The 15945-nt window shown below is 34.6% G+C and overlaps 1 protein-coding gene across 6 annotated transcripts in view; it reads left to right on the top strand.

Moving 5' to 3' along the window:
* Window positions 1-9654, top strand: part of Lrriq1 (leucine rich repeats and IQ motif containing 1) — a 200863-nt gene extending 191209 nt beyond the window's left edge. For 5 of the 6 annotated variants that reach the window (XM_031349424.1, XM_031349417.1, XM_031349418.1 and 2 more), the window contains one exon: window positions 7808-9654. In XM_031349424.1, the coding sequence (XP_031205284.1) occupies window positions 7808-7950 (143 nt within the window). In that variant the 3' untranslated portion in view covers window positions 7951-9654. The other variant, XM_031349420.1, reaches the window with a different exon arrangement.
* The last annotated feature ends 6291 nt before the right edge of the window (window positions 9655-15945 follow it).

Genomic DNA, 15945 nt, shown 5'->3' with positions numbered 1-15945 from the left:
AGTCATACAAAACTAAATTTAAATTCTGTTACTAACATTGCACTTTGAGCAATAACTTCCCACATTGCCTGTGTCTTCCAATTTTCAACTGAAAGTGGCAGTCTATATTTTACAGAGATATCATAATGGGAGCCTCAAGTGATAGTTTGAGACATAGTCGATTCCTACCCCCTGCTCTTCCTTCAGTATTGTGTTCTCAGTAACAGTGTGAGTGAATTCATCTTGATAGGATTTAACAGCATATGGATGATGAAGCATATAGAAAAATGTGAAATATTCTTTAAGCAAGTTGAATAATAAATTTTAATTTTAAAAGCCCAGTGTAATATATATATATATGTAATATATATATATATGCTTTTAATAGATGGCAAATAGCAACTATGTTCTACAAAATTCATTAAAACAATTACTAGATGTTCACCATTTGTGAAAACCGTACAAGTCCTTTATAGAACATGTTCAACTGATTTTCATACTGTCCATGGAAACAATTTTAATTATAATCCCTCCAAGAGATTATATTTTCCCCAGAATTAAACATAAGCTTAGATATTACAAATATTTGTGACCATTGCCAGCAATATTTTTTAGTGGCTAAAGACATCTGCCACCAAGACCAAGTACCCAAGTTCGAGCCTCAGAACTACAAGGTACGAGGTGTGAACCCCCTCCGGCAAGTTGTCCTCAGACCTCATGTCCACAGACATGAGGGCTGTGGCATGTGCATGCTTCCACTCTCCACACACAAGTGAAGAAATAAATATAGTCATAAATTTGAAAATGTTTTTTTGGCTCAGCTAAACTTTAATTCTATACAATAAAATCTGAGAAGCTTATTCTCATTATTATTTTATAGTATTCTAAATATCAAGAAAAATGTTACACCAACATCACAAAGAACCATTATTATATTATTGTTTGGTCTGTGGCAATGTACATTTATAAATTTTAAGGCTCCTTCTTATGACATTTGTGTGTGTGTATGTGTGTGTCCATTCATGGGTGTGCACAGGCGTGTCCACTCCCATATACAGTACACTTTGCTTTTGCAGAAGTTAGAAGATCACTTGTGGGAACTCACTCACTCATTCAACCAGGAGAGGATTGAACTCAGATCAGTAGGCTTTCAAGCACATACTTCTGCTACTTTTCCAAGGCTCACTTTTATTCCTGTTTGGGGGGCGGAGTAATGCATGCATCTGGATGTTTTGCTGTTGTTGTGGCAGAGGTGGGTTTTCTTTCTTCTTTCTTTTGGTTTTTGAATTTTTGGTTTTTTTTTCTTTTGTAAAAAGGTATTGGACAAAGACTTTAAAATACACAGACTTGTTAAATCTTCACATTTTATCTCTGAAGTACTTGACAATTAACAAACGCACTTTGAAATAATTCTAGCTATAAAATTGTAGTGACTTAAACTAGATAATTAAAATGAATAGTTATGAAACCAAGATGGTGCTGAGACAGTTAGTGCACTCCTCTAATATGAATCATATTTAAAGTTCTCTTAATAAGAAAGGGTACACAGAAGAAATTACTATTGTTACTGTCTTGGAACCATTTGGTACTACTCAAAGTCTGCGACAGCTTTTGTAAACAGTGAGCAATGGTCATAAGGCCAGTTAAATATAACAGTTATTAGTAACCCAAGGATAACATTTTCAGATCTAAAACAGTAGCTAGTTTAAATATAGAGTGACACATCCAAAGAAAGACAAACTTCATCTGCCCTTATGTGGGAAAGTAGCTTTGCATGCCAGCTACATTTATTCCTTTTGAATAAAAAAAGTATCATATTTGAGGACAATATCCATTCATGCTCTATTGATAATAGATTAAAGCATAATATTTCTAGCTATAACATTTTAATTCTTACTATTTTTTCATGACAATTTCCTTTCTGAAATAAATCATTTTATCCTATTTTTTCCTTTATATTATTACTGCTGTTGCTTTCAAGCCAATTTCTTACACCAGTTAATGTGGTACAAAAATAAATGGGCATGGTCAAATGTGAAATGCATTTGTCAAGTGAATGAAACTAAAGAGCAACAATACAATAAATCCTCAGGCTAGTCATGTTTATTGTTGCCAAATGTCTCTCTGCTAAGAACTAATAAGCATGAAGGGGGATAATGAAAGTTTCCATGAAAAACTTTTGGGAAACCTATCCACAAGTCTTCACTATCTGAGGATGTGGAAATAAGTATTTGTTTCTACAAGTTCCATATGAGGACAGTAAAGATGAAATTCAGAGAAGAGAGTCACATGGCAAACCACTACAGTATAAAAGTTCCTGATAGTATTTGGTTCACTGAAGTAAACTGGCAAGAAATTCTCCCTGAACAATGGGAAAAGGACAGAGTCTACACAAGAGTCATAAACACACACATGATGAGTGGATGGGTGAACGAAAGCAGTGTTTTCAGTTGAAGATAGCAAGTGAACTTGAAAAATACAGTCAAGGTTTTAAAGGTTCACATTTTAAAAGATATAACAGGCATTTTAGAGATTACTTTAAAATGCATGATTACGTTTCAGATTTCCTTTGGCAAAATTATGGTGAAGCAAGGAAAAGAGAAGGTAATTAAAATTTTAAATACAGTGTTACATCTGAGCTAAAGGGTATCAAATGAACACATATGTCAAGCTAAGATTAAAATACCCATTTAATTGTTTACCCAATCTATGACACTGTTCCTAAATTAAAGATACCTGTGGACTCATAGATGTTGATATATGGAAACAGGATATAGTTCTGAAAAGGACCTTTATAAAAGTGATTTGAGAGTTTTATAAATAGACTTCACTCAAATCTGCATGACAAATGTACTTACGTGCTCTGACTATTTAAAACTCTATATAAAAATAAAAGTATCCAGGAGAAAGTGAGTGTTAGAAGTACCGGTTATTAAATTTCACTCTGTGTATAATGAGATGCACTTTTGATTACATGCTAATGTGTTTAAAAGAACAATAATTATCTAATATGAAGTCAAGATATCATAAAACCACAACAATCAAGGTAATGAAAAACAACTACCAATAGAAAGAAGGGTTCAGGGCAACTTGGAGCTATATAGGAGAGTGGCAGTCCATTTCTGAAACAAATCACTAGTATTCAGATTTTATTATCCAAAGCAAAACACCAAAGTTAAAAATTCTCCTGGAAGAAAAAGGTTACTATGAACAATAATAAGGAGAAAATATCTCAGAGCAGAACAAGACTTTAGTGCCCCTTGTTTTCTATGTATTCTAGCCATTTTTGTGTGTCTGTCCAGAAAGGAGACAGGGGAATGATAAAGGATAATTCAACAAAATATGCTAAAAGTTGGAAAACAGTACATATTGTCTTTTAAAAAGATTCTAAGTATACACGGTAGTTATTATAGAAGGTCTAAACATGCAAGATATTCTATTCAATAAATTTCTCTGTGTGATACATTTTATGTGTTCTTATTTCAAAATAAATATACTTTGTCAATGGTAAATATTTGTTATACATGTTGGCATTTTTTAACTTTCAACCCCCTCAAAAATAAAAAGAGAAAGCAAACATAGGCACCTTACATATCTTAACACTGATAACAAACTCTGTGGATGTCTTTGTGATTATAAAGTATATGCAACCTACTGTTTTTATTATTTGTCCCTTAAATAGTAAGAAGAATAAAAATAGGCCAGATTTTATGGTGCACTGTTTTAAGGCCAGCAGACAGGAGACAGAGGCAGACAGATCTCTATGAATTCCAGGCTTCCCTTGTTTACATAGTGAGCTCCCAGCCAGCCAAGGCTACATAGTTTTACACTCTTTCCACATCAAAACAATAAAAAGAAGTACAATTTTCACTTCTTGGTTGCAATTTAGGGAACTGGAAAGATTCTGTTAATAACTTGCAATCTATAAAAATAAAACTTAAAATCTCAAGAACAAGTAGAATAACATGGAGATCTGCACTTGGCCTATGTCACCTGGGCACCATTACCTGGGTTCTTGGTGTTGAATTTTAAATGTATCTGCCTGAACCTCCTTCTGACACAAGACTGAACAGAGCAGTCATCTTGAAGAACATTGTCATTTGAAGTCTATCCTATCTACTCTGCTGCGAGCTTGATCAATAAACTCATTCATAGCACTTAAACTGCTGTGAATGCTTTGCTGCTAAAAATTTGTTCTGGTCACCTTCATTAAAATGTTGATTTTTCCCCTCCATGCTTTGCTTATCCTGTATCTGCCGTTAAGTATTACAATATGAGAAGGCCTTTGAAAAAGTTTTGATAACCAGACACATAGTGTTGGTTATATTGATGAAAACCCAATGACGTATGACTATACATCATGAGATCTCTATTTTGACCTGTTTAACAGTTATTTTTATACATACCAGGAGAGTCATGCAGAGCATCTTACATATTAAATTACTTGTCAAAACACAATATATACAGACCTTGACATTGGGTAAGGAACCAAGGATTAAATCTAAAAAAAATAAAAAAAAAATGTTTTATTTTTTCTTAAGACCAGAACAAATCCTGAGCAAAACATAGATCATGTGGCAAAGAGGTAGCTTCCTGGGAGAATAGCGCCCACACTTGAGGAAACATTTTCAACACAAATTTGAGAGAACAGTGGCTTCTATGATCAGCTGCAAATATTACACAGATCGTTGTTAAAAAGTAAAATTAAGAAGAATTGTACTGCAGAAAAATACTGCTAAAATCCCCTGGGCCATATTTTTTTTCTGTTCCTGAAGATCTCTTCAGTGTGGTATGTCTAACTCCACTATTAATTTCTTGAAGCAAGAACCTTTTGCTATTTTATTTCCATGTGGGTAAGTCATTTTAGAACGATTATACATTGACAGTATTAAATTGCCTTTTACTTCTGTGTTTCATTCTTGGAGTAATCAAGAGATGAAGTAATGACGTTGTTATGAGCGCCAATACATGATTCCTTCACAGTTGTTTTTACTCTTCAATTTTTTTCAATATTTCTAGTGATTTAAGAATTTATATGATAACAAAGACGTGGACTAATGCAATGAGAAAATAAGCCATATGGAATTACTGCTTAAATTGTTCATTTTCAGATAGCAAGATAATAAACTCAAGCACTTAATCACACCTAAACTATTGTCTTAGAAAATGCTCTGTGTTCACTACAGCGTTGCTTATTTTAAAGCCTAATTCCCTAGTTGTCAATTCACTAACAGCTTACTTCACAATTGCGGTGAATTTGTCCCATAATGTTTTTTAAATTGTAGTTATTATTTCCTGAATGAACTATACTGAAAAAAAAGAACTGTATAAACAGCCTTTGTAAATATAGGAACAGAGTGAGGATAAGTACACGAAGATTTGAAGGCTCATCAGTAAATTCGAACTAACAATGGCTAGAGAGTATATTAGGAAAACGAATAGGCCATCTGGTACATTTTTAGTAAGAGAATCCTTCAAGATGCAGAAACACTGTTCTAATTAAAGACTGCTCTTTCCTTTTTTTTTTAAAACAAACAGTTTTAATTAATTTCAATCTAATTTTAAAATAATTGTTTTGGAAGTATGTAAAATTATCTATACATATTTAAATAATGTGGACATATTGTTTAGATGCTTTCTGGCATTTTGGTTTCAAACTTTTATTAAGGACAAAGTGTTTGAATGATACATGTGATTAGATAGCTTCATGAAGAATACCATTAACCAATAATAAGTTATGTTGTTGGCTTCAGTTTTAAAGCTCATACTTATTTCTACCTACTACTTTGAATAAAGCTTGCAACAACCTGATTTATCTCTCTCTATTTGAGCAAAACATTTGGTTAGACATTAGTGAAATTAATGCTCAGTTTCTATTAATGTCATTTTAATATATTGTTTTTCAGATGCCTTACAATCCCACACCATCTTAGCCATATATGTCCACATTCATATGTATTCTAATAATACATTCTAATAAATACATTCTAATAAAAACATGCATAGTTTGTTTTGAGAGTTTTAGCTGCTGGAGTGTAGTGACAATTTTCTCTCACTGCTTTTATAGGAGTCTAAAGTAGACTTTCCATTCTTGTATTTGGGGAAAAAATTAAATTAGATCTTTGCAGTCTATAACATTGAGAAAGGGGCTGTGCTGTCAGCATGCTCCACAGGCAGGCTTGAGGCCACTGCTTTATCATCTGGGAAATCTCTGCTTCAACTCCGGATTATCCCTGTTTCTTGAATGCACCCCTCCTATCCTGTTCTGCTGTCTCACGAACAGGGATAGATTAACACAGGGTAAATCTGTCCACATGCCACATGCGGAAGCTAACTTCAGTTGTCATTTCTCTCCCTTACTAGTTTCTCTGCTGAGATTTGCATCCAGGAGGTGCCAGCTGAAAAGTCTCTCAGCTCCTGAACTGTAACCTCTCTATGTCCCAAACACCATTTCCTGAAACAATAGGTTTAATCCCCAAACACACTTTCCAGAAATAATCTTTTTGTAGACTATCAGTAAAATAAGCTCCTTTGCAGACCATCAGTAACTTATTTGAATTTGTTTAGTCATGATATTAACAATAAACTAAAAGGTACTATTCTGCTTATGAGAATATTTTGTAAACATGAAATCATTTTGAAGTTCACACTCACATTATCTTATATCAAATTTAAATCACAAAGCACTACCTACAAAGGACTATCCTTGTGCTAATTCTTTTAGAATGTTTTAAAATATATTGAAATTTTTTATTAGAATATATTAGCCTAAACAGGAAAAAGGTTTAGGGGAGTTTGCTTGGTTTTGTCTAAACTTATTTAACTATGTAGGCATCAGAATGTTAAGTCCTGTGGTTTGAACCCTTGCCTCAAGCCAGTATTGAGGAAGCATTGGAATGTGTCTTTTTGCAGCTTTTACAGTGCTTTCCCCAGAAACACAGCCCAAGTTGCTTAATCCCCAGGAGATTTGAAGCAGATGAGCACAAGTTTTTAATAGTATTCTTGATATATAACCCCTTTGGACCTTGCAGAACAAAACACGATTTGTCCGCTTGCACATTTCTGCCACTACCATTTGTTCCAACCTCTAGCAGTTGCTGGTACTTCTCTACAAGTAATCGATAACTAGATCCAGATAAATGAGTGTAAACCCACCCACACTGCTGACACCTTTTTATAGCACCTGGGCCCAAAATAGCCTGACAGCTTGCTGTTATTGCAGTACAGCTGCAAAGACACTCCCACAGCAACCAGTCATGCCTGTATATCCTCCTCCATTCATGCAGCAGCAGTGGGGTGTGTCTGTGTCTCTGTGTGTGCTTTGTTGGATTGAATTCTATGGATGCTCTCAATTTCTGTTTAATGCACTATAGATTCTATCACAAAATCTTTGTCCTTAAGAAATAATTCAATGATTCAACTTTTAGGACAATTTTAGTATATGCTTTATTTTATAAAATATACACCACTAAATAATAACCTTTGAAACATAAAAATGTATAGATTGATTAAAATGTTCCAGCTTTGCAGAGTCTTTGTAGCATTGAACCTACATACAGCTTGAAAAATAAAACAACCTAAATAGAAAGAAGGAAACAATCACATCTATTGTATCACATAGAATTTCCTTTTACTTAACCTAAATGCCAACCTTTTATCATATCACTTTGGGAACAATAACTTAACAAAGTTTTTTAATTTTTTTTAATAAGCTTGGAGAATATAAAAATTTCACGTACCATGTTGCTGATTTAGGACTATTTCTTACTCTAGAGTGTAAGCCTACTGGATCATGATAAGTGAAAGCATATTTAATATCACTGTCCAGGTTGCTCAAGCAAGGGAATAATTGCACCAACGATAACACATTCAAGACCTTCTATTAAAGAGCGCATATCATTCCGTGACAATCCTGTTCGACTCAGTGGTGGCTGGGGAAGTGGCAAAAAGAAGGCAAAATTCTCCACCTAATACTTCCAGCTCCAGCACTCCAAACAAACAGCACATGATTTAGTTAACTCTATGGATATCTGGCCCTGTTATCAGTTGGAAACAAGGTTTTGGAATATTGCACTTATTGTTTCATTATGATAATTTATAATGTTGTCTTCCACAGGCAGTCACTTTCTCATTTATTGCTAGAGTTTACAGTTCCTCTTGCATTCTTGTGGAATGGCCTAATCCTAAAATAATTTTAAAGCCACCTCAGGGAAATTTGTACTTAGACTTTCTCCTTTGGTTTATATTTTATGACACATATATTCAAAATTATTCTTTTAGCCATTTTAATATAATATGTAAATGGATGTAACCATATTGATATTGCTTAGAGAAATACTAGTGAATAATTACTGCATTAATAAGTTTGAATCTACCAAAATTCTTAGCATCTTAGAATTTATTATGGTCAAAAGATATACGTACCATTTAAGTTAAAATGTAATATGCATGTAAACATTTATCAACCTAATAATTTGAAAGTATATCTGCAATATTTTACTCAAGTGTGTTTTGTCCTTGTTTATAAGAGATAGATGTGAATTCTGATTCTTTAAAAGTATTCAGCTCACACATGCTCAGTCACTTTAGGTTTTGTTAAAGCACCTTTAAATTACCATTTGAAATTTGTTTTCAAAGCTGAATATTAATATAATATGGCAAATATTAGTATATTTTCATTAATTTCAGACAAGTTGTAGTAAGGTCTTACTAGTATGAGGGTAATTCTCCCCCTGTTATCTCAGCAAATGCAGTATGCAGTATGCAAAATGTTGCACTGGTCTCTGGGTTTAGAGGCTGTGTTACTCTGCATCTGGAATGCCTTTCAGGAAGCTAAACCAGGGCGCTCCAGTGACTCTTCCTAGTTTCTCTGTGTAATAGGATCCACTGAACTTCAGGTTTCTCTTTTGTTTCTCCTGCTCTCCAGTGAAATTCTTTACCCAGAGATGACGAAACAGATTGCAAGATGCATTTGTTTACTTTTTTAAAAAATTCAATCCCCCATGTACTTTTTGGACTCCTGTTGCATTTCAAACCTGTAAATCTCTTTTAACCTGATTGAGATAGAAATGTTAATGAGCCTTGAGCTGTCAATCTATAAAGAAAACATTGATTCATATGTTTCAACCCAGAAACTGAGCTCTACATCTATTTGTTTTTTGAACAGCTAGGTCACTCCTTTGCTAACATCCACAAATCAGCATAAAGTAATGATGGAAAATATTTTATCTCAGCTTGTTTTCAACTCTGAAGGAGAAAACCACATTAAAACTGACATTGATAGGGTTTTATGGTTCATAAACCTACCCAATGAAGTGGAAAGGCTAGTATGAGAAATGAGATGTTTATTATTAGACTGTTTTCATATGTAAATAAACTGTAGTTTTTTCTGTAACTTTTGTGATTTTTTTCATAATAATAATTGTGAAGATCAATGGTATTGATGTTCTTAAATTTGTAGGTGATTATTAATAAGTGTCAATAAAATTGTGTCTGAATTATGGTGTTTAAATCAGAAGTTCTTTTTAATGTGGTTTATTGTACCTACCCTAAAAGTAATCATCCAAAGAACCCTGTAATCTCAAACTTGCCATTTTGTCATACTCGTAGTATATTTGTGTTCATGAACATGATAGTTTTAAAATTTAATAAAACATTAAGTGTTTGGACAAAGAATTGTTTCCTACTGTTTTCTTTAGGAAACATTCCTAAAAGCTTGTCTGTCAATCTATCTATCTTTCTATCTATTTATCATTCTATCTATCATTCAATCTATCTATATCTACTTATCTTTGTGTCTTTGTTTTTTTCTCTGTTTCTGTGTCTCTGTGTGTGGAGAAAAAGAAAGAAAAAGAAGGGAAGGAGGGATGGAGGGAGGGGAGGGGTTGGAGGGAGGGGGAGAGAAAGAGAGAGAGAAAGAGAGAGAAAGAGAGAGAGAGAGCGAAAGAGCGAGAAAGAGAGAGAGAGAGAGAGAGAGAGAGAGAGAGAGAGAGAGAGGAGAGAGAGAGAGAGAGAGAAAGAGAAAGAGAGAGACTGAGTAGTGGACACCAGAGGACCATTCTCAGGAGTCAGGAGTCAGTTCTCTCCTGCCACCTTGTGGGATCCAGGATGGAACTCATCTTGTCAGCACTGAGCACAAGTGTGTCTACTGGCCCAGCCATCTTAGATTCTTCTTTCCCTTTCTGTACCCTCTTCCTAGTGCTGAAGACTTACCAGTTCTTTTTGTTTTGTTTTGTTCTTTGGCAAAAACAGTCAACTAAATCATTATACAATAAAAGCCTGTTGGAAGTATTAGTGAGTTATTTAGAGATTCCAAAATGTTTTGATATGAGAGTCAAATACACTGGCTTGTAATAAGAGTCTCTTCTCACCGACACCACCTTTGTGAACGCAGTAAACAAATTGCTGTTAATATATGATACAAATATCTTTAGCCTATTGCAAAACATTCCACTTCATTATGAGCTGTGCACTCCAGTTTCTCCACTGTCTTCACAAATGAGTTGTAGCTATAAATTGTATAAAAGCTTTGTGTGATACCTCTTGCCAAGCCTCTACCTTCCCTCCCAAATACACATGTGATCAGCTATTTGTAGGAGCCACGATTTTCCCTAAACCAAAGCATAAAGTGAAGCTTTTTGTTTACTTTTCTTAGAACCCATGTCCCGGTCAGCAATTTAGGGCAAAGGACAATACGTTTCAAGAGTTTTCTAGGAGATGTTAAAAAAAAACTGTGCGAGGAGACCATGATGTCCTGTCAGAGTTCAGTGAGGAAGTTGTCGTGAATCAGCCTGGGTTAGTGGGCTGCTTGAATATGTCTGCTATATCATCATTGTCCTTTTCTCCAGACTAAGCACTCGCTAAAGCACTACAAGCCGATTCTTCGCCAGGCTCTTGGTATGTAGTTCTGGCAGATCTGATATTCACAAAGTAACGCAACGTGTCTTTGAACTCATGATGATCATCTGTCCTCAACTTTAATGGAATTGTCAGTCATTTGTATCCCCTCAATCAGTTTTTCTCTGAAACTGGGGAAAAAGAAAAAACAAATTAGTAAAACATAAAAAAATACCCCTTGTTCTCCCTGACTTATGTTTACAATTGCTGAGGCGCTGTCCTCTGTATCAGTATTACTACATAGTGTCTTCAGAGATCCTCATATCTGAGAGACAGGTGTTAGGCACACTGCAAGTCCATCAGTAGTTTACAAAAGCCTGCCATATTTGCTACATGTAACCAGGTAAGTAAATGGAAAGTCTCATCCATAATGAGTATACCACTGGAATTAATGAGAATTATGAATTTGCTATAACTTCTGTTAGAGAGACTATCGGGATAATTTTAGGATCCTATCAGAACTACTCTGGTCCATTCACTAGGAATTACAAATGCATTAGGAGGCATGTATGTAAAATTTCTGACAGCTACAGCAAACATGCAAAACACTGATGAAAGTCTTTTTATATTCTTTAGCCTTATATATACATCTCACTGCTCACAAGCAATTGGTTTTAAGACCCCCATATTGTATAACTAACATTTTCTAGTCCCTTATATAAGCTCTGTATATGTGCAAGATCAGCATGTGTGGGTAAGATTGGCAGAGAGGAACTTGTCTTACAATGGAGAACTACAACTACATCATCCCTTAATATTACAACATAATAAAAGGTAATTGTAGGTTTACACATTTATAAATGCTTAACTATTAATAAATAAGACACTAAACATATCCCAAATAAAATACATAAAGGCCAAATTTACTATTTTAAACTTTGATGTGGATTTGAGGTTTCTATTGAAAGTTACTGGATTCTAGACTTCTCTACCAAACTTCATGTAGCATCAAAAAATTACAAGGAGACATAGTAAGTCTGGGTCTGTTTCTCATCTCTCTGCATCACTGAAATTTGGTCTAACCATGGATTTTTTTTATGAACTTCAAAATGAAACCAATGTTTAGAATAACTCAATATGATACATAGAACAAAGTAAGAACTCAGCCAGCAGCCTTACCCTGCTAAGTACATATTTTGGTATGAAGCATATGGAAGAAAGTGAAAAGTACATGTGTTTTTTTTTTTTTTTTTACAGTCTGCTTGACCTGTGTTATATTCCTTACTTTGATGAATCATCTTGCACAAGTGACAAACCCTCTAAGGTTCTTTCCTTACAATTAAATTAACAATACAATATACAGCTTAAGGCCTCTATAAGGTCAAATAACAAAGTGTATGAGAAGCCTCAGCTCAGTTTCTTGGTTGTATGCTGTCAACAATAAATAGTAGCATGGCACAGGAAAGTTTTCCAGACTAATCTTCCAAACTTAACCCAAAATTTCATTAAGCAGACTGAAAGGAGATCAATTCTGAAGAGCGTACTTAGTAAATATTTCCATGATCATTGGGAATATGTGCTTAAATATGTGCTGTAAATCCTGACTTTTCTAGATTTTATGTTGAGGTGACTGTAATATGCAACCTCTGAATACATAAGCTTTGACTACCCATCACTTATAATGCTTTGTAAATGTAAAATATATTTATTTTAAATTATTTTAAATTTATATCTATTTGTGTTTGAATGTTTGTCTATCTGCCTGCCTGTCTGTCTGTCTGTCCAGCTTGCTGGCTCACACATGCCATGCTCTAATAAGTCAATTCTCTCCTTCTACCCTGTGGGATTGGGATCAGACTCTGGCCTTTGGGGTAAACAATAAAAGGTCCTCCCCACTGAGACATCTTGCTTGACCCCAAAGTATATATTTCTAATAGCATATTAACTAATTTTTTCACAGTGGCAAATAAAATTATACTTATAGAAAATAAAACCAGCAGATCAGCACTCTGTAGGCACCATTTTATGCCACAGAATAAACCAATGAAATGTTTCTGTCACCACAGTCACAAAGGGTATGTGATATAATTAACTAGAATCCCCATAATCTTTTTATTCCTTCCTCTTTCAATCAAAATAATATTGGTTCATCTCTAGGCAAACAAAGCAAAGAATACCCACTCTTCAGTTTGATTCTTAATCTTTACTCCATGTTTAAATCATGTTATATTTTATACTGAGTAGAAAAACTTTTTTTCTCATATATTAACTTTTAAGTGAGTATCAATATACACTTAATAAATATTCTTTTGAATTTTCATTTTAATGTTAAAGGGGCATTTAAAACTGGAGACAAGAAGAATGAATTTCAAATGAGGATGATCATGGAAAGGGCTTTCTTCATATTCTATTTCATCTTGAAAGATGAATTGATGTTACTGAATCATTTTTGGCAAAGGAACGCAGTCAAAACAAAATATCTTAAGGCCAATAAATCTGCCACATACAGGCTATAGAAAGCAGCACAAACAAGGGAATTAATGACAGGGAAGAAGTTAGGGTGCCTATGGAGAGATGGTAGGGAGTTAGTGGAGAGATGTAATTAGCAAAGGATAATAAAGCACACTGAGAGTCATACAATTTTTGGCCCCACCATGGTGTGACATTTATGTTTTGTGATTGTTTTTGAAAACACAGCCACAATAATATTCCCTGGGAGTAGTAGTAGTAGTAATTATTAGGATATTTTTGAGATAAGCAGATGTTAAGATATATATTTAATGTAATTAAATTAAATCTGTACAGTTACCTATACTAAAGCCCCTACTTAAAGAATGGAATGATTCCTTTACTTGTCCTTGGAAGATAAAATCCCAATGATATGTAGAAAACATTAACTTGTAAGACTCTGGTAAGAGTTGATCTGTGTGCTGATGCTTAAATCTGAATGAAGAGCTCTACCCCACATATGATTTCCTTGAGTCTTTCAAGCATTCTGTGCTGCTTCTAAACCCAGGATGCCTGGGGAAAAAACTAGAGTTCTAACTATTTCCAAACATTGGGAGGCATTTATCTTAAGTCACAAGTACCACAGACCTAAGGGATGAAACAGCAGCTTTTACTTCTTATAGTTGTGGATGCTAGAGCTCTCAGCATCACAGTGCAAGTGCTAACTCAAGTCTTGGTTATGGTTTTAAGGAAGCCATTTTTGTGTTGTGTGCTACACAGAGTGGGAAAATATTTTTCCCAACCTTTATCCCTTCTTAAGGCTAATAACTCCATCATGAGACCCTACCTCTTGACCTAATCTTACCTTGATTTCTTCCAAAGACTCCATCTCCAAATGCTGCCTGTTGATTATACTACTGTAACACATACATTTTAGGAGAGGTGAACGATGCCTTTAGTACAGAGAAACATCTTAAAGCACTACATTTTCCCAAAAAATTTCGACATATTTTTTCAACAGTTTTACAATGATAGCTTATGATAGGAACTGAGCCCTTGAGAGGTAACTGCATTTGTTTTTGGTTATAGGGAGAATGAACAAAACTTCCTTGAGTGACAAAGCTCTTAGAAAATGTGTATTATAGGCAACACTTATGTTTATATCCTAACTGAATAACGAGTGGTGGCAAGTATACTTATTTTCATGGTACACATATCTCGGAACCTAACTGCATGGTGGAAACATATACCTTGAACATAACAGTATTATGAAATTTGTTTTCTATGTATGATTCTTGATCTAAATCCCATCACCCCTTTTATTTTTACAGACAAACCAGAGTTTCCCTCCCTCTGTCACTGTGTGCTGCTGCCCTTTACCTACCCCCACCTCACCCCAATCTACTACTACTAAGTGTCTCTTCAGAAAGGAGCAGGCCTCCCTTAGATAACAACCAGCCATGGTAAATCAAGTTGCAAAAGACTAGGCACCTCCTCTCCTATTAAGGCCAGACAAGGCAACCCAATAGGAGGAAAGGGTCCCCAAGGCAGGTGACAGAGCAAGTGACAGTCCCTGTTTCCACTGTCAGGTGTTCCGGGAGAAGACCAACCTACAAAACTGTAACATACATGCAGTAAGTCCAGCTGGTTATATATTACTTTTTTGTTGTTGTTCTGTTTTCTGAGAGAGGGTTTCCCAGTGTTACAGCCCTGGCTATCTTGGGACACACTTTGTAGATGAGGCTGCTTTCAAACTGAGATCTACCTGTTTCTGCCTCCTGAATGTTGGGACTAAATGGAATGTCTGGCACATTCCATTTTCTTTAATGGTTGAATTTCACGGCTTCTTCAGTGACCCACTTTTCATTTCATAGCACCATTAGTTTATATCCTGTTGATCTATAGTCTTCATTGAGTGGTTTTTCCATCATTAATTTTGAAAATTACATTAAAAAATAAGACCAAGTACTGTTCTCCATAGCTAAGTATATTAGCTGTCTTTATATTGACTTCCTACCCTGTGGTGGAAATTGTTTCCATTTTACATGCATTGATAGAGAATCAGAGTACTGATCTCACTTTTCCATCATCCTCAGAAAACAGGTGGTAAAATCTGGATATACACGCTGCGAATCTGAATCTAGCCTTCACATTATTATTACTATTTAGGTACTATGGCTAAATAGATATGAACATCTATTATGACCAACATGTATATCATTACATATACAAGCACCTGTCAATAGGAAATTCAAATGTTACATATTTTGAAATTACTAATGGCCAAGTAACATTTTTTCTTAGTAAAAGTTGATCCTAATTTAAAAAACAATGATACTCTGATTGTCTTGCAAAGCCATTCCAGAGATGGAGGCTCCTTCAATGGTTAAGAATATCATTTGGAAACACTGATTTTTAAAGACATTTGCACAACTCATATGCACCTCTATAAAATCTCTTGTCTAGTAGTATGCAACTATGAGAGCTATCCCACTATAGCCATAGGGATCATTAATTGTTAATTTTTTTAACACAAAAAAGTATATTTCTGATCCAAAGCTGTCCAGCATTTAATCATCCACCCATGTATCTTCTCTTGGGTAAAAAAATGCCAGTTCTCTCATCCATTCTTAGGATAGACTTGTAAATTTTTTTTTTTTTTTTTTTTTTTTTTTTTTTTTT

This window comes from Mastomys coucha, unplaced genomic scaffold (genome assembly GCF_008632895.1).
Source record: "Mastomys coucha isolate ucsf_1 unplaced genomic scaffold, UCSF_Mcou_1 pScaffold4, whole genome shotgun sequence".
Classification (NCBI taxonomy): domain Eukaryota; kingdom Metazoa; phylum Chordata; class Mammalia; order Rodentia; family Muridae; genus Mastomys; species Mastomys coucha.
This window is presented reverse-complemented; position numbering and strand designations above follow the sequence as displayed.